Genomic DNA, 20,470 nt, shown 5'->3' with positions numbered 1-20,470 from the left:
CCCCCCCTATAATGTCTGCAACATGTGGAACAGCAAGAGGTGTCTGTTGTGGTCCTCATGTTGCATCCTTCTCATGTTGTTTGTCTATTCTACATTTTGAATAACATGTTACCTGAACCATTGAATCATGGGATTATTTGCCTTTCCCAGAAAATATTCCTTTGATGACTGGGATGGTCTATGATATATGATTTATCTCTGGTATTTCTTACAGTTGGAGATCTGAGCTTTATGGATGACCATAAATATAAGAATTACTCTTCCTGTAGCAAGTAAAGGATATCTCCCACAAAACTGTGATTCAATGTAGGTCTTCTTGCACATCATCTGAGTTTTTAACAGCCTCTATCAATCTGTTTAAGCCATGCATGCCATGCTCCCTCCCTCTCTGTCTGTCTGTCTCACTCAAAATAATCCACACAGTCTCACACCAGATCCAAACAAATTTATTTGCGTAGCATTTTTGAAAAAAACAAAAAACAGCAGCAGCAGCTGGAGAAGTTTTACAAGGCAAAATAAAAAGCAAAAAAAGTTAAGTTACAGAAGAGCAACACAAAAAGATACACAGCATGGGAGCAGTTGGGAGTACACAAAGAAGGGGAGGCAGACAGTAAAACATCACGAAGAATAGGGCGACTAGGTTACACTAGGTCGAATAAATGTTGTTATAGGCTTATTTGCAGCTACTGAGACAAAATATTTTTCTTTTTGAAGGTTAGAAAGCCAAGAATAAAGTGTGGGTAAAACAAGGGGATATAGAAACACAATAAGAAACAGGGAGAGGGAGCTTTGGGGGAAGTTATCAAACAGTATAAAGATGTATATGTATGGGTTAATGAGCGATATTAAGCTACGAGCTATGCTTGTTTTCTTATAATAAAAATATTTGTTAGTAATAACAATTAGCATGGACGGTTAAAATTGTTTAAAGGCAGCTGATAAAAGGCAGTGATGGACAGGCGGACAGACGTACAGACAGACGTACATACAGACAGAGATTTTGTGCTCCTATATGTCCTGATCCGAGTGCTCAGAACCTTCACTTAGACTGAGCCAACTTCTTGTGTTGTTTTTTTTTTGTTTTTTTGCAAGTGTAGGTCTCACCTTTCCCCAGTCCCTTTGGCTCTCTGTTGTCGCCGACGGCATCTTGGCTCTTTTCTTGCTGGCTTTAAGTTTCTCTCCTGCTCTCACAACTTCGCTGGTGTCGTTCTTGCAGGTCGGGCAGTACCTGTGGCAGCAAAAAAAAAAGGGTGAATATCAACATGCTTACATAAAGGCGTAGCCGGTTCCCGCATTTTACATCTAGGAAAACTTGGCAGAGGCATCTCTTTCACATTGTCAAAAAATATCTGCTCCTTTGCGTTAGAGCTCCAGATAAACAATATTTTCTTAAATTATTTGGGACAAAATGCATACATGTTGAAAGGTTGTTTTGGGCGAAAGTCTTTTAACTTCAATGAAATCAGAACCCACTATATAGATTGCCACTCTAATACAGCAATGATGGTTTCCCAAAGTTTAATGCCGTTGATGGCCATTTTTGACAGCTTTTTTATCACGCCTTTTTTTCAGTTTTATAGAACAAAACTTTTTTTTTTATCGTTATCAAATCGTTAACAATACAGTGCTATGAAAAAGTTTGGGCACCCCTGTACATTTTCATGATTTTCCTGTATAAATCATTTGTTGTTTGGATAAAAAATATATATATATATATATATATATAAATATATATATATAAATATATATATATATAAATATATCTTATAGGAGACAAACACAGTGATATTTGAGAAGTGAAATAAAGTTTATATGATTTACAGAAAGTGTGCAAGAATTATTTTAACAAAATTAGGCATGTGCATAAATGTAGGCATCACAAAAGAAAAATTACTCAATATTTGTGCATCCTCCTTCAGAAATAACAGCCTCTAAACGCTTCCTATAGCTTCCAATTAGGGTCTGGTCTCTGGTGGAAGGTATTTGGACCATTCTTCTTTACAGATCCTCTCCAGTTCAGTCAGGTTTGCATGGACCGCCCGCTTTAAATCACACCATAAATTTTCAATAATATTCAGGTCTGGGGACTGAGATGGCCATTCCAGAATGTTATACTTGTTCCTCTGCATGAACGCCTTAGTAGATTTTGAGCAGTGTTTAGGATCATTGTCTTGTTGAAAGATCCCGCCCTGGCGCAATTTCAACATTGTTACTGATTCGTGGACATTGTTCTCCAGAATCTGCTGATAATGAGAGGAATCCATGCGCCCCTCAACTTTAACAAGATTCCACGTCCCTTCACTGGCCACACAGCCCCACAGCATGATGGAACCACCACCAAATTTTACTGTAGGCAGCAAGTTCCTTTCTTGGAATGCTGTGTTCTTTTTCCGCTATGCAAATCGCCCCTGGTTATGCCCAAATAACTATTTTAGTTTCATCAGTTCACAGCACCTTATTCCAAAATGAAGCTGGCTTGTCCATATGTGCTTTAGCATACCTCAAGCCACACAGTTTGTGGTGTGTGCAGAGAAAAGGCTTTTTCCGCATTACTCTTCCATAATGCATCTCCTTGTGTAAAGTGCGCTGAGTAGTTGAACGATGCACAGTGACACCATCTGCAGCAAGTTGATGTTGCAGGTCTTTGGAGCTGGTCTGTGGGTTGACTGTGACTGTTCTCACCATCCTGTGCCTCTGTTTATCTGAGATTTTCCTTGGTCTTCCACTCCGGGCCTTAACTAGAACTGTGCCTGTGGTCTTCAATTTCCTCACAATGTTCCTCACAGTTGAAACTGAGAGCTTAAATCTCTGAGATAGCTTTTTTCAATATCCTTCCCCTAAACCATGATGTTGAACAATCATTGTTTTCAGGTAATTTGAGAGTTGTTTTAAGGCTCCCATGTTGCCACTGTTCAGAGAAAATACAGTAGAAAGAGGAGAAACACTTACAATTGGCCTCCTTAAATACCCTTTCTCATGATTGGACTCACCTGTGTATGGAGGTCAAGGGTCACTGAGGTTACCAAACCAATTTTGAGTTCCAATAATTAGTGCTAAAGGTATTAAAATCAATAAGATATAAGGGTGCCTAAATTTATGCACGTTACCACTGTAAATCAGGTTTGTAAATAGGTACAAATAATTAAATTAAATTAAATAAATAAGTCCTAGTAACAAACATTAGCTATTTCTTCACAGCGTCGATAAATTGTCTAAGAAACGTGAAATATATGGAATACATTCTACATTTGACATGACTTGACAACGTAGAGCAGCAGTATATAATGCCTGAGGCGGAGTAACACGTAGTGACGAGGTCGCCTCAAGTCCCAAATTATGTCAATGTTACGCTTGGTTCTTGTCCATAATAAACACGAAAGAAAGTTCATGGATAAAGAACAATAAATACATAACTTGACTTTGATCGCGTTGCGTAGTTATTTTAAAAATGGACGGCCTGCTTCGTCTCAAAAGCAACGACAGTGGAGGATTGGGGTAATGTAAATAAATGAATGATTAAACTCTATAACTCTCTAATATGCAGACGAGTTTGAGTAAAAAGTTAAACATGTTTCAATGTTGCAGTGGATGAACACGAAATTACAATCATATCATCAATCTTTAATCGTCAACTCATTTTCGTACTACACTACCCATAGTCCTTTGCTCCCAGCATGTAACGGACCAGACAAGGGGGTTCTATGTACTAGATCCCGGAGTGGTGACCTTCCAGCCAGGAAAGATAGATATACTCTTAAAGCAGCTCTGTGCGATTTTAAGTCGAGCGATGCCAGTGGACTAAAGTGGTAGTGTTTAGCCCACTGGGAGACCACATTTTCCATGACGCTGAGACCTGCTTCTTGAATGTAGATGAAAAAGTTATCTTTGCAATCTTTCAATTATAAACTGTTGCACTATTTATTTAATATCACATTTGCATTACTTTCATAAAATTATAACTAGTTTTAGAGTCGGATTTCAATGCAGAAATATATACATATTATTAAAATATGATGCTTAATTTATTGCTGGTGGTACAATTATATTGTGACAGAGATACTGTAAATGTTGACATATAAAAAATGAAATTAATAGAACTACAGTTAGTAGTGTTTATTCCAACCTTAATCATGACTTAAATGAGAGGAGAGGTGTAAATAAAGGGAGTATGAGCAAGAAAAAACTCACCTCATAAGATAGACAACCTTTTTGAGGACTGATATGTCACATTTTAATGAAAAAAACATGGTAATGACATGTTTTACATTGAGTCAAAGTGATTTAGTCAACTGGGCGACTTCAAAAAAATAAACTAACAAATATAGCTAACATAGTTGCTAATGAGCATGTAGCTAAAAAGGTTGGTAAATGTGACTTTGTGATTATATTAAGAAAGAATGTCCTCAATCTCAGTAGAATGTTTTATTAATCTTCTATATGCCATATAGATAGATAGTTACATTTTTGCAGCTGTTTTCCTCCTTAGCTACGCTCGCGTGGCAATTTTATCTTAAAATAATTATTTGAAATAAGATGTAATGCACATAGTTGTACAGAGTAGTATATTTAACCATATCTTAATAACTTCTGTGTTACAGCAAAACATAATGAATTACTTTATTTCAAAGTTACTTGCCCAGTACTGGTCAGTGAGCACCACAATGGTTTCTGGGTAACAAGAAGTGTTTAACTGTCTGACAATGTCGTCGGAAACATCAGAAGTATTGTAGCAGGTTGTGCAGGAAATATGTGAGACAGTGTGGTGTGTTGTAGGAGTGATGGAGGGATTGAAGCTGAGAGTTGACGGTAGTGATAGTTAAGATTAGTTTGAGGAGAAGCATCCATGTGTCTGTAACTATTTCTATTTGAAAACATCCACATGCTCTCTTACTCAGTCCTTTGTTAAGTGATCGTAGCTGGCGGCCAGAAGAAGATGTCATCAGGTGGCATCTAACTGTCATTGGGTGTTTCGACCCTGAACCACAACATCCTCCAGTTAGTGGGTCTGGCAGTGATGGCCAGTCACTACCCAGCCCCCAGCTTAACTCCTCCCTCCTACTCCAGAGCCAACAAGAGGCTCTGTCAGCTGCCTCCTCCAACCTACGGACAGCCTTCCTTCTCTCCCTTCCGGTGATACCCAGAGCTGTGAGCGTCTTCCACACAGACTGCGCAGGGAAGCCTCTGCAGCCGAAATCTACTGGGAACAGCCAGGCCTGCCAGCCTTTGTCCCTGCACTGCTGGACCAGATCCTGGTACTTGGTGGCTTTCCTTTCTGAGGCCTCACTGAATCCCTCTTCCCATGGGACTGTCAGTTCAATCAGGATGATCTTTTTGGCTTCCTCAGACCATATAACTACATCTGGCCTCAAGGAGGTTTGGACAACCTGGGGAAACTGCAGCTTCCTCCCCAAGTCCACCCTCATCTCCCATGATGGTGCTGTCTGCAGGAGGCCCTTCTAGGTCTTCTTGGGTGCTGGTGGCTTCTCCCCTTCCCTGATGTAGTACATACTGTACAGATGGTCTTGGTCTCGCTTAGGCTTGACACTTTTTCCGTCTCTTCTGCTCCAAAATGTCTGCCAGTTCTGTGAGAACATTGTCGTGGTGCCAACGATACCTCCCCTGGCTCAGAGCTGTCTTGCACCCAGCTAATATGTGTGCCATTGTTCCTCTCTCTACATAGACTACACAATGGATCCTCTCTCAAACCCCACCTGTCCAGGTTTGCTGGGGATGGAAGTGTGTCATAGACAGAGTGAAGCAGGAAAGAGATGCGGAAGGGCTCCAGTCTCCAGATCTCAGACCAGGTTATCTTTCGCTTTGGCAAGTCCCACTTTGTCCAGGCTCCTTTAGCGCCTAGCTCAACGGCCCTAGTCCTTCTCTCTTCCTCCTCCAGCTGTCGGACCTCAGTTTGGATCATGTCCCTTTTGTGCCTTGAATCTGCCTTTTCCCATTGCTGGAAATGAGTCGATACAAGACCCTGTCTCATAAGGCATGGGTTTCCAATAACATCTTTCAACTTAGGAAGGCTTTCTGCCTGTGCCTACGATGATTCAGCTGCCCACTTGCGTCCAGATCTTGTAGTGACGCCTGCCCCTCTAACTTTATCATCGGCAGAGTCTCTGTACATCATCACAACCCTGCACCTGGCCACCTTAAACTCCTCAACAACAGATGACAGGGGTAGATGTAACTGGCCAGACCTGTTGTAGAGCCCAACTTCCGCTTCCGGTGAGCCTTCGATCGGCTGCTTGTACATAAGCTCCTGCAATAATTGCCAAAAACAGTCGTTTTAACGACTACTTGTCCGGATATTATGCTCATATCACTAAAGATATGTCTCAAGCATCTCGGATCTATGATCGTGATGCTCTTTTCAACATCAGAGAGTCGATGGAGGATTATAACCGCGACCGTTACCAACGTCCGGTGAACGTGTTTCCGGCTCCGCTTCTCATCGACTCGGACTCTGTGGAATATCGTTTGATCTCTCGGGTACCGGGCGATTTCCACAAGCGATCGAGTCGGTCTGGAGTTCAGGTCAGGATGAGACGTGCAGTTGCGATCGCTCGGAACAACTCTGACGTCATCGGACGTCATCGATGTTTGATCGACATTCCTCTCGATGCAGAGCATGACGACACATCAGCGCTGCCGTCTGTCCAGACCTCAACGAAAGGTGGTAAGATTTTTTCATTTCCTCTCTTTAATTCGGCTTTTACTACCGAGTTGAACTTCAGTGACAGCTGGTACCCACGTGACCGCTGTTCGCTTCAAAAGATCCCGCTCAGTGACGCGGCGTCGTCAGTGACGTCATCGGTGCTGAATGTGGGACTTCTTAATGTTCGCTCCATTACTAATAAATCCTTTATTCTTAATGATCTTTTCACAAGAGTTAATTTGGATTTATTATGTCTTTCTGAGACTTGGCAGAGAGAGGAAGAGTTTATTCATCTGAACGAACTCTGTTCAGTAGGGAGCGCTGTCCTGGGGAAGCCTCGCCTCTCTGGTCGTGGAGAAGGTCTTGCTACTGTTTTTAGGGAGAGTTGTTCTTGCAAAGTGATTCAGACACAGGAATTCACTTCTTTTGAATCTCAAACCTTTCTATTGTGTGACAATCTACCGCCCGCCTGGTCCTGCGGCGGTGTTCTTGAAAGACTTTAGTGACTTCTTATCTTCCATTATTCAAATGGAATCTGTCCTTATTCTTGGAGACTTTAATCTTCATGTTGATGATGTCACATCTTGTTCTGCTAAAGAACTTTTAACTTTAACAGAAGCCTTTAATTTTGAGCAACATGTTTCTGAACCCACTCATCAAAAAGGCCACATTTTAGACTTAGTTTTTACTCTTGGCCTGGACATTTCTAATGTATCTGTACATGATGTCCATCTGAGTGATCATTCTCTTGTCTTGTTTAACCTGGACTTCATCCCTGAACCTAAGCCTTTGAAAGTTAGGTCTCAGAGGCGTGTCATCTCAGCCGATACTGCAGACAGTTTTTCTGCTATGTTTGACCATCTTTCCTTTGATGACTGCCCTGATGTGGACAGTTTGATTCACTGTTTCACTGATCATTGTGTTGAAATACTGGATCAAGTGGCACCTGTTAAATCGAATTTGAAAATTCAGAAAAAACGGTGCCCTTGGACAAAAAAGAGTGTCTCTGGAAGTCCACTAAACTTGAGGTGCATAGACTTCACCTCAGGGATCTGATGACTTCTTACAATGAGATGGTAGAAACTGCTAGATCTGATTACATCAGAAAACTGGTAGCAGCAAATAGGAAAAACCCCAAAGTTTTGTTTGACACGATTAATTCTCTTGTGTCTCCTGCTCCTCAAATCACGCCTGTCTTCTGTGAGGCTGACAGCAATGCATTGTTGAGATTTTTCATTGACAAAATCTCCCCCTTTGTTTGGAACCCCTACTGTCTCTGAGCCCCTCTCCTCCTCTTGGTCCTCCTTCACTGCTGTATCTTTGGGTGATATTTCGGCACTAGTGAACAAGATGAAACCCTCCTCTTGCTCAGATGACGTCCTTCCTTGTAGGCTTTTTATCAAAGTATTTGATGTAATTGGCCCCTGGGTTACCAATATGGTGAACCTCTCTTTTTCCACAGGGGTTTTTCCCAATGCATTTAAACATGCCATTGTGGAGCCTCTGCTCAAAAAACCAGGCTTAGACCCAACTGACCTCAGTAATTTCAGGCCTATTTCTAAGCTCCCTTTCTTGTCCAAGATCTTGGAGAAGGTGGTGTCTGAGCAGCTGTTTTTGTTCCTGGATCAGAGCGACATCCATGAGAAGTTTCAGTCTGGCTTCCGTAAACATCACTCTACGGAGACAGCTTTATTGAAAGTGTCCAGTGACATCATGATGTTGGCTGACTCTGGTAAATTCACTGTTCTGGTTCTCTTGGATCTGTCCTCAGCCTATGACACAGTTGATCACCAGATCCTGCTGAGAAGACTGAGGGATGAAGTGGGACTGTCTGGGTCTGTGTTAGAATGGTTCTCATCTTACCTTTCTGGGCGCAGTTTTAGTGTATCTGCCAATCAAATGAGGTCTGAATCGGCAGATCTGTTGTGTGGAGTCCCTCAAGGTTCTGTTCTGGGTCCTTCATTGTTTTTGCTGTACTTGATTCCCCTCGGTAAAATCATTCAGAGATTTCCTGATGTTTCTTATCACATTTTTGCTGATGACATCCAGCTCTACTGCTCTTTTGATCCAACTGAGCCCCGGAGGCTGAACAGCTTAGTCAATTGTTTGCTAGAAATCAAACAATGGCTGAGTGAAAACACTTTACAGCTAAATGTGGACAAAACTGAAACACTGGTGATTGCTCCTGATGATAAGATTCCAGGGTTGAGTCAGTACTTGGGTGACTTAGGTCAGTCTGTCAAACTGAGCCTGAGAAACCTGGGTGTTGTATTTGATAAAGACATGTCTCTTGTTCGACATTGCAGAAAACTGACCAGAAACTGTTTCCTTCAACTGAGAAAAATCTCTAAACTTAGGAAAATGTTGTCGAGACATGATCTGGAGCTTGTAATCCATGCGTTTGTTTCTTCTCGTCTGGACTATTGTAACAGTTTGTTTTCATGTCTTAACAAGAAGGAGCTGTCTCGCCTGCAGTTGATTCAGAACTCTGCAGCGAGAATTCTGACCCGCTCAAGTAGAAGAACTCACATCTCTCCGGTCCTTAAAACTCTTCACTGGCTTCCAGTTTCTTTCAGGATCAACTTTAAAATTCTGGTTCTTACTTTCAGAGATATTCATGGTCAGGCTCCTCCTTACATCACTGATCTGATCCAGCCTTACACCCCAGCTCGGGCTCTGCGGTCTGTGGATCAGAATCTACTTATGGTTCCACGCACACGGCTCAGGACCAGAGGAGATAAATCTTTTCAGGCTGTTGCTCCTAAGCTTTGGAACAATCTTCCTCTCTCTTTGCGCTTGATGGAGTCTACTGACTCCTTTAAGAAACATCTTAAGACGTTTCTATTTGTTCAGGCTTTTCCTTGAATTTCTGGAACTCCTGTGTTGTTCCCAGTATTATCTTGATCTTTAAAGTATGTACTTTTTTGAGTATTGTTTTGATTGTTTAAGCGCTTTGTGACCCTGGTCTCGAAAAGCGCTATATAAATAAATATTACTTACTTACTTACTTACTACTAACGTGAAGCTTGGAGGAAAACCCAACCACCTCTGCAGTTGCCTGTTCACTCGCCTTTCAATTCCTTCTAAAGATGTCATTGCCACTTCGTAGATTGTCAGTAGCCACAAGATTCTGGGTATCAGGCCGTGCTGGAGGAGCCAAGCCTTGAACTTGCCTGGTAGGCCTGATCCGTCAATCCTTTTCAGCCATTCCTCAGCCTGCTTTTCGATCCTGGAAACATTGCTTCTGTCATTAAGCGATGTATCGTACCCTTTTCCAAGGGGTTCTCCTTAATTGATGGCATGGCTTCCCCTTGAACAACAAGTTGATATCTGTACGCAACTCTGCCATTCCTGATCACCATGCTCCTCGACTTTTTTGGTTTGAACTTCATTTGAGCCCACGATGCCATGTTGTGGAATGCCTTCAGGATCCATCTTGCTTCTACATGGATTGTCGTTGTTATGGTAAGGTCATCCATAAAGCCTCTTATTATGCTCTTATCTGCACCTGGTGCTCGATGCTTTGTGTCTGCCTCCCTTTGAACCCCTGGCTCAGGCAGAGCTGAAGTGGGTCTCTGCTAAGACTGCCTTTTTTCCTTGGCATTGCTTCAGCGAAGCATGTCGGGGATCTACATGCCCTGTCTGTGGGTGAGTCATGTCTGCGGTGGAACTCAGATGGCTCGGATGTTACCCTATGGCCAAATACAGCCTTTCTCCCAAAGGTTCTGTCAGCATCAAACCTCAACCATCCCATTCAAGTGGCACAATTTATCTGCCCAGAAGGGGAGGACAGGTTGGGACTGCTGTGCCCTATGCGGGCTCTGAAGATCTATGCAGCTGCGACCGCAAGTACTGTATAAGACGGTCAGCCCAGCTCTTCCTCTGCTATGGTGGCCCTAGGAAAGGCTGTGCTCTTACCAGACAGCGACTGTCTAACTGGATCGTGGATTTCATTACCCACTTATATAAAGGAAGTGGTCACCCCTGCCATTCTGGGTGAGGTGCCACTCTAATAGAGAACTTTCTAAATCTGTGAGACAGCATCATGGGCCTCACCAAGTACTTTTTTCATATCCTTTCTGCTGCTTCCCTCAATGAGGTATGTATTGGAATTCCTCGTCACTTTGTTGTTATGGGTCATCCAGTGCTTGAAGCACCGCCTCTGGCGGTCAGTAAGTAAGTAATAAACTATTTTTTATTTGTATAGTCAGTAGGGTTGAAATAGAACAAAAGTTACGTATGTAACTACGGTTCTATGAATCCTGGATGACTGCCAGATCATTCTGTCACTCAGAATCCTTGTGGCCTCGTGAGAAGATTCTGTAGGAACAGATCTTCTGATGTCACCGGAAGATATAGTCTAGCCGGGGTCATCAGGGGTCAAAGGTGACTTTGTTAGTATAAACATTCAACCTGAGCATGTGCCAGATGGATACATTCAGTGTTTGAAGCACCGCCTCTGGCGGTCATCCAGGATTCATAGAACTGTAGTTACAGTGCCTTGCGAAAGTATTCGGCCCCCTTGAACCTTTCAACATTTCGCCACATTTCAGGCTTCAAACATAAAGATATAAAATTTTAATTTTTTGTCATGAATCAACAACAAGTGGGACACAATCGTGAAGTGGAACGAAATTTATTGGATAATTTAAACTTTTTTAACAAATAAAAAACTGAAAAGTGGGGCGTGCAATATTATTCGGCCCCTTTACTTTCAGTGCAGCAAACTCACTCCAGAAGTTCAGTGAGGATCTTTGAATGATCCAATGTTGTCCTAAATGACTGATGATGATAAATAGAATGCACCTGTGTGTAATCAAGTCTCCGTATAAATGCACCTGCTCTTTGATAGTCTCAGGGTTCTGTTTAAAGCGCAGAGAGAACCATGAAGACAAAGGAACACACCAGGCAGGTCCGAGATACTGTTGTGGAGAAGTTTAAAGCCGGATTTGGATACAAAAAGATTTCCCAAGCTTTAAACATCTCAAGGAGCACTGTGCAAGCAATTATATTGAAATGGAAGGAGTATCAGACCACTGCAAATCTACCAAGACCCGGCCGTCCCTCCGTCTGAATCCAATCGAGAATCTGTGGAAAGAGCTGAAGACTGCTGTTCACAAACGCTCTCCATCCAACCTCACTGAGCTCGAGCTGTTTTGCAAGGAAGAATGGGCAAGAATTCCAGTCTCTCGATGTGCAAAACTGATAGAGACATACCCAAGCGACTTGCAGCTGTAATTGCAGCAAAAGGTGGCGCTACAAAGTATTAGCGCAAGGGGGCCGAATAATATTGCACGCCCCACTTTTCAGTTTTTTATTTGTTAAAAAAGTTTAAATTATCCAATAAATTTCGTTCCACTTCACGATTGTGTCCCACTTGTTGTTGATTCATGACAAAAAATTAAAATTGTATATCTTTATGTTTGAAGCCTGAAATGTGGCGAAATGTTGAAAGGTTCAAGGGGGCCGAATACTTTCGCAAGGCACTGTACATACGTAACTTTGTTTTGTTGACCCAAAGTTGGGTCTAAGCCTGACTTTTTGAGCAAAGGCTCCACAATTACTGACTCCTTTAAGAAACATCTTAAGACGTTTCTATTTGTTCAGGCTTTTCCTTGAATTTCTGGAACTCCTGTGTTGTTCTCAGTATTATCTTGATCTTTAAAGTATGTACTTTTTTGAGTATTGTTTTGATTGTTTAAGTGCTTTGTGAACCTGGTCTCGAAAAGCGCTATATAAATAAATATTACTTACTTACTTACTTACAATGGCATGTTTAAATGCATTGGGAAAAACGCCTGTGGAAAGGGAGAGGTTCACCATATTTGTAACCCAGGGGCCAATTACTTATAACACTTAGCCTACATGGAAGGATACAAGACTGAAGGAAGACCACATGAAGGAGACAGGCTCAGTTAGAGCAGGGGTTCCACAAAAGGGGGAGAGATTTTCTCTTTGATCAATTTAATTTTGTCAATGAAAAATCTCAACAATGCATTGCTGTCAGCTTAACAGAAGACAGGCGTGATTTGAGGAGCAGGACACACAAGAGAATTAATCGTGTCAAACAACACTTTGGGGTTTTTCTTATTTTCTGCTTCCAGTTTCCTGATGTAATCAGATCTGGCAGTTTCCACCGTCTCATTGTATGAAGACATCAGATCCCTGAGGTGAAGTCTGTGCATCTCAAGTTTAGTGAACTTCATTTATCCAAGGGCACGGTTTCTTCTGAATTTTCCAGTTCGATTTAACAGGTGCCACTTGATCTAGTATTTCAACAGAATGAGTAGTGAAACAGTGAATCGAACTGTCCACATTAAGGCAGTCATCAAAGGAATGAGGCTCAAACATACCAGAAAAACTGTCTGCAGTATCAGCTGTGATAACACGCCTCTGAGACCTAACGTTCAAGGGCTTAGGTTCAGGGATGAAGTCAAGGTACAGATACATTAGAAATGTCCAGGCCAAGAGTAAAAACTGTAGCAAGACCTCCTCCACGACAAGAGATGCAAGGCTTCCCTAGGACAGCGCTCCCTACTGGACTGGAGTTCGTTCAGATGAATAAACTTTTCCTTTCTCTGCCAAGTCTCAGAAAGACATAATAAATCCATTTTTTCTCTTGTGAAGAGATCATTCAGAGAAAATAATTTATTTGTAATGGACAGAACATTAAAAAGGTTCAGCACCGATGACGTCACTGATGACACCGAGTCATCAGCGGAGCAGAGCGGGATCCTTTGAAGAGACAGCAGCGGTCACGTGGGTGACTGCTGTCACTCACGTTTAACTCTGATGTAAAAGCTGAGTTAAAAAAAGGTCTTGGCAGACGGCAGCGCTGACGTGTCGTCACACACTTCAATGAGAGGAACGTTGATCAAACATCGATGATGTCCAATGACCTCAGAGTTCTTCCGAACGATCACGAATGCGCATCTCATCCTGACCTGAACCCCTGATCTGCTCGATCTCTTGAGGAAATGGCCCGGTACCCGAGAGATCAAACTCACGGGACGTTGGTAACTGTCAATATTGCAAACAAATATTGCTGGATCTCACGTTTGTAGCATTCTGAATATTCGTACCTGAATATTCAGGTAAACGCCTCTAGTCATTTGTGCGTGTATGACTGGTCACATACTCTAAGCACTTGACTTCTAAGATGGTCGTGCCACGTGGTGGTCGTGGAAACTTACCAGAGTTGTTCTACTAGAGAGAATCTGTTTATCAGTTGAATAAAGCAGATGTGTCCTTGGTTCCAAGAGACTTGTTGGCTTGTTTTGTCATTCTCAGTGTGACCTGACCTAAAGAATTGCTGAGCATGTGAATTTCAAAAAGAGACGCAATAATTATTTAATATGAATTAAATATGAAAGATAATCAGTTAATTAAGTGATTGTTGTGTGTTAAATCTAGATGATTGATCACACCTTTGTTGGCTATATTTGTTGATTTATTTGTTTGAAGTCGACCAGTGGACTAAATCCCTTTGACTTCATGTAAAACATGTCATGTCCATGGTTTTCTCATTAAAAAGTGACATATCAGTCCTCAAAAAGGTTGTGTATTTTATGTGGTGAGTTTTTCGTGCTCATACTCCCTATATTTACACCTCTCCTCTCATCCAAGTCATGATGAAGGTATGAATTAACACTTCTTACTGTAGTTCTATTATTTTAATTTTTTATATGTCAACAGTAACAGTATCTCTGAAGCACCTTATTTTAATAATATGTATATATTGCTGCATTGAAATCAAACACGAAAACAATAATTTTATGAAAGTAATGCAAACGTAATATTAAATAAATAGTATAATGGATTATGATTGAAAGACTGCAGAGAGAACTTTCGATGATTGTAATTTCATGTTTATCCTCTGCAACATTGAAATCTGTTTCTTTTCTTTTTTTTTTACTCAAACTCGTCTGCATATTAGAGTTATAGAATTGAATCATTCATTACTTTACATTACCCCAAATCCTCCACTGTCATTGCAATGGAGACGTAGCAAGCAGTCAATTTTTGAAATAACGATAATGATGAAAGTATTTATTATTCTTTATCCATGAACTTTCTTTCGTGTTTATTATGGACAAGAACCAAGCGCAGCATTAACATAACTCAGGACTTGAGGCGACCTCGTCACGTGTCACCCTCACCCGGCACTATATACTGCCGCTCTACATGTCAAGTCATGTCAAATCTCATGTATTCGATTTATTTCACGTTTTTTTAGACGATTTATCGACGCTGTGAAGAAATAGCTAATGTTTGTGTAACTAGGACTTGCTTGCGGGTTTTTTGATAAACAAAACCTGCCTTAAATGTGGATAACTGAGACTTTTCTCTGGTCACCATCTGTATTTTTGCTTGCACTGCAATTTCATTTTATAATAAATAAGCACAAACTCTCCTTAAAGAATTTATTCACAATCACATTTCGTTTAATTTTGACCCAGTCGATGACGTGAGCGTAAATGTTTTCCGTGCAAAACCCGTCCGAGACGGCTGAAATCAATGGTTTTGTCCCCCCTCTTGAGTCACCCGTGTGACGACTTAGGGCACTGACCAAACGTCAGGGTTGACTACTTGGGTATGAGGACGTGTTGATAACATAGTAAACAACAACAGAGATCAGAGCAAACATAAACAACAATCAAAAAACATGACCTATTTTTTAAAAAAAGTAATTATTAAAAGAAAAGCAACATAAAACACTAACACCAGTTTTTTATATTCAGTAATAATTCATTAAAAAAAAAACAAGACCTTGACAATATGGGGCACATCAGTTTATATTTATTGTTAAAACTAATCTGTCATGTGTGCAAGGTTTATTGTTTACCAGCAAGTTTAAGAAAGGGCTCCATACTCTCTTTTCGAGTTTTTGAAAGAGTATCTAATTTTTTCTAGTTTCAAAAAGTATAGAACATCTTTCACCCAGTGAAAAAAGGAAGGGGTTAACCGACTTCCATTTTATTATAATTATAATTATTATTCTTGCAAGAAGATTAGCAAAGGCTATGACATCATTTGTGGAAGAGGACAGGGAAGGGGAAGTTGAAATACTAAATACAGCCGTTAATAGACAGGGTGACACATTATCTTCAGCAACCTGAGATACAGTTTTGCCAATTTCTACCCAAAAGCGTCCCAGGGCTAGGCAAAGCCAGAACATATGAATAAGATTGGGAGGCAACTGATGAATTCTGTCACAGATCGGAGATACACCAGTCTTTGACAGCTTTAAATGTGTTTGGTCAGGATTAATTTTGCCTAGATTTGAAGTGTTATATGACTTGCATGAGGGGCTTTGCCAGGCAAGTTTCATTTACAGGGAGAGTAAGCGCTATGAATAATATTCTGTATGTGTTCTCCATTCTGTAACGTAATTATAATTTTAACTTGTAAACATGTTGTACACTTGTTTTATTCATGCATTTATAATTCAATAAAAGTTCTTAGTTTTTAATTTACAGAAGATGTGCAGGTTTTTTATCTCGCAGCAATACCATAGAATTCACATGTAAAATATATAAACATGACAGCTGCAATAGAATTAATAAAATCCTTATATAATAAAAAATAAAAATGGTCTACAATTATTAGCCTCTAAGCTTCAAATACACGTTTTACTGCCTTTTATTGTCCTCTTATATAAATGACTTTAAATGTATAGGGTGACCCTGTTAGCCCAATCCTGAACTGCCACAGTACTGACTTGATGCATAGAAAAAAATAAATATAAACAAACCTGCATTTGATGTTCAACTAAAGTCTTTAATCTCTCAATTCAGTATTTCTAGTAACATCAATCTCCCCCACAACATTTTTAAGGTGTCTCACAGGAAAACCTATGATCTGCAGTTCAGGAAATGACTCACCAGTCCTCATCCTCCGGGATGGTGGACAGCGGCGGATTCAGGCAGTAGATGTGGAACGCCATGTTGCACTCATCACACAGCAGCTGCATGTGAGCGTCCTGCTTTCCTCCGCAGACACAGCAAGAGCAGAAGCGACATTCTGCATCGGGGTCTGCCTTACAGTGCTTACATTCAGGCCCACTTTTACCTAAATGTGATCATAAAGCCCATCAGAAAATTAGGCACGCTGGAAGAGAAAGCAACGCATGTACAAACGTACGTTTAAACTGTCCGTCTGCGGCAGAAAGTGGTGGAGCTCCCGGCTTCTCCACATTGTAGATCTCCTCCAGAAACTGAACCTTACAGTCTGCAATCATGTCCCCTGGCCCTCTGGGAGGAGGATAAAAGTAAATGTTGAGCTTAAAATCATCACCTGCTATTTAGTGGTTAAAAACTTGTTTTCACAACTGTTTATGCTCATTTTATGCTCATCTCTCAAAAGATATGTCTCAAGCCTTACGGATTTAAGATCATGACTCTCTGTCTAGAATCAGAAAGTCGATGGAGGACTTTTACACACGGGACAGTTACGATCGAAGGTTACCTCCTCCGATTCTGATCAAACCTGACTCAACGGAGTATCTGCTGCTCTGTCGGATAACGGGCGAGTTCTGCAAGAAATCAAGGAAGAGAAGCTTCCGTTCTGGTGTAAAGGTTAAGATGAGGACGTGCTGCAGCTTGCCCGGTCTCTGACATCATCGGACGTGCTCGATGTCTGCGCTACATTCCTCCCTGTGACGCATCTGTAGTGCGTCAACAGTGCTGTACGCCTGGAGCCTACACAGCACTGGAGTAGTGGTCTTTTTACTTCTGTATTTAGACCGGATCTGCCCACACGGTCCAGCGGTGACCACTGGAGAAGCCCTTGAAAGGTCCCGCGCTATGCTCTCACTGACTCAGTGACGTCATCAGCGCTGCACATCAGCCTGTTGAAAGCTTGCTACATTGCAAACAAATCCCTTTCCCTGAATGATCTCTTCACCAGAGAAAAGTTGGATTTATTGTGTCTTTCGGAGACATGGCAGAGAGAGAAAGAGTTTATTCATGATAATGAACTTTGTCCTGCTGGCTGCTCTGTTGTAGGGAAGCCCCCGCCCCTGTCGGCATGGTTTAGCTGTTGTCTACCGAGATAGTTTTTATGCAGAGAAATTCAGACACACTTCTTTTGAGTCCCAGATGATCTTGGTTGGTTCTACAAGACCTTTCTATTGTGATTCAGTCTACTGTCCGCCTGGTCCTTTTGCTGTGTTTTTGAAGGATTTTAGTGACTTTTGATCTTCCATTTAAAAAAATGGAATATGTTCTTATTCTTGGAGACTTTAATCTTCACATTGATTACATCATATCTTGCTCTGCAAAATAACTTTTAAGTTGGACTGAAGCCTTTAATTTTGAGAAACCTGTTTCTGAACCCACTCACCAAAAGGGCCACATTTTAGACTTGGTTTTTACTCTTGGCCTGGACATTTCTAAAGTGTCTGTACATGATGTCCATCTGAGTGATCATTCTCTTGTTTTGTTTAACCTGGACTTCATCCCTGAACCTAAGCGCTTCTTATCTCAGCCCATACCGCAGACAGTTTGATCCTCCTTTGATCCTTTCTTCAATGATTGTCTAAACGGTGCCCTTGGACAAATGAAGATCTCTAGAGTCTAAAGAGACTTTGTCGAAAGACTGAGCGTCTCTGGAGGTCCACTAAACTTGAGGTGCACAGACTTCACCTCAGGGACCTGATGTCCTCATTCAATGGGATGATGGAAACTGCCGGATCTGATTACATCCGGAAACTGGTAAAAGTAAATAAGAAAAACCTCAAAGTGTTGTTTTGACACGATAAATTATCTCGTGTCCTGCTGCTCCAATCACCCCCGTCTTCTGTGAATCTGACAGCAATGCATTGTTGAGATTTTTCATTGACAAAATTAAGTTGATCAAAGAGAAAATCCCTTTTTTACGTACTTAATTCCCCTGAGTAAAATCATTCAGAGATTTCCTGACGTTTCTTACAACATTTTTGCTGATGACATCCAGCTCTACTGCTCATTTGATCCAACTGAGCCCCAAAAGCTGAACAGCTTAGTCAATTGTTTGCTAGAAATCAAACAATGGCTGAGTGAAAACAACTTTGCAGCTAAATGTGGACAAAACTGAAACTCTGGTGATTGCACTTGATGATAAGGTTCCAGGTCAGTACTTGGGTAACTTAGACCGATCAAACTGAGCCTGAAGAAACTGGGTGTTGGTTTTGACGAAGACATGTCCCTAGTTTGTGCCTCGTTTGGACAATTGTAATAGTTTATTTTCGTGTCTAAACAAGAAGGAACTATCTCGCCTGCAGTTAATACAAAACTCTGCAGCGAGAATTCTGACCAGCTCTAGTAGAAGAACTCACATTTCCCCTATCCTTAAAACTCTGCATTGGCTGCCAGTTACTTTCAGGATCCGTTTAAAAATTCTGGTTCTTACTTTCCGGGCTATTCATGGTCAGGCTCCTTCTTCCGTCAGTGATCTGATCCAGCCTTACACCCCAGCTCGGGCTCTTAGGTCTGTGGATCAGAATTTACTGATGGTTCTGTGCACACGCTTCCGGACTAGAGGAGAGAAATCCTTCCAGACTGTTGCTCCAAAGCAAGATCCACATCGTAATAAATATTCTGCTTTTTAAATATAACTCCTGTTTGCATCCCCATTTTATTGTTCTCTTGATAACACCTGGACTTACTTCTACTACTTCCTTAGGGCCCAGGGTCACCTTGAACCAGAGTTAACGCAAAGGATGAAAATGGGGCGATAAAATAGAAGAAGATCATTAAAAATGGGAAAACCAGGGACCCCATGTGCTAAAAGTGCGCACAAAAAAGGTGAATGTATCAAGAATGATGCAGACTTCCCGACAAGTTCAAGATGGAAAATCTACGCCCTTCTTTGTAAATTAGGCCTGTGGTGTTTTCAGACTAAAGTTGGGAATGTTTTGTCTTTGTTAGGAAAAAAACATGTTAAAAAGTATCATTATTATACATCCGTATACCCTTTTAATCTCACACAAACAACAACGACAAAATCCTAATGTGCCTGGTCCACTGGAAACATTACCCGAGAAGGATATTGACTCGCAGCTCTTTGTTGGTGCGCGATGTTTGGTTGAGAGCCTGGATTTCCGCATCAAACCAGAAGCCCCTCTCCTCTGGTGTCTCCATGTTGTAGTTAACCATCACATGCTGGCCCACGTAGAGCTCGTCCCATCGCAGCGTCTTTCTGGCACGTGGTCGCACAAAGATCGGCCGAATTGCCACCAAACCATTTTCTGGATAGCTGAGAGGAAAAACATGAACACTTCCTTTAAAGCCCTGATTACATAAATACATTCTTGAGTCACATATTCATGGTGCATGTTCACTTATATACATTTATTTGGCCTAATAAGTATATTAAATTATAACAAAGCCGTCCTTAAAAGTTAAGACAACCTACTAAATAATTTTCATCTCATTTAAAAATCTTCTCATCTGATTTTCAGTTATGTAGCCTAAATATCCAGAGTTCAGATTTGATTGCCAATCACCCAGTATGAATCAAATATTGCAAACTGATTTTCAGGAGCTTTTAAAAGACTGAAAAAGGGCAGAATATTATTGATAGATTTTGATTTATTAATATAATTTATTGTAATTTGTTATTTTATGTTGCCACCACAAAAGATTCCAGTGTTGTGTTTATAACATTGGCAATAAAAGTCTGATTCTGATGGTTTTCTTTTGTTCTATTTGGATTTAGGAAAGTTTTGATTCTTTTATCTTCCGCTTGCATAATGATAATTGATAATATAATAATTTCTTGCTACGTTTTTTACAGTTTTATGTTAATTATATTGCCAGAATTACTCCTTGT

The 20,470-nt window shown here is 41.0% G+C and overlaps 1 protein-coding gene across 1 annotated transcript in view; it reads right to left on the bottom strand.

The window, feature by feature from the left end:
- uhrf2 (ubiquitin like with PHD and ring finger domains 2) overlaps nucleotides 1-20,470 on the bottom strand; it is a 49,395-nt gene that overhangs the window by 13,070 nt on the left and 15,855 nt on the right. The window contains exons 4-7 of the mRNA XM_087792225.1: nucleotides 19,676-19,894; nucleotides 16,802-16,911; nucleotides 16,543-16,729; nucleotides 1,105-1,228 (exon numbers count right to left, since the gene is read on the bottom strand). Of these exons, the coding sequence (XP_087648351.1) occupies nucleotides 1,105-1,228; nucleotides 16,543-16,729; nucleotides 16,802-16,911; nucleotides 19,676-19,894 (640 nt within the window). The remainder of the gene's footprint in view (nucleotides 1-1,104; nucleotides 1,229-16,542; nucleotides 16,730-16,801; nucleotides 16,912-19,675; nucleotides 19,895-20,470) is intronic.

Source organism: Callionymus lyra, chromosome 5 (assembly GCF_982586985.1).
Source record: "Callionymus lyra chromosome 5, fCalLyr1.hap1.1, whole genome shotgun sequence".
In the NCBI taxonomy this organism is placed as follows: Eukaryota; Metazoa; Chordata; class Actinopteri; order Syngnathiformes; family Callionymidae; genus Callionymus; species Callionymus lyra.
This window is presented reverse-complemented; position numbering and strand designations above follow the sequence as displayed.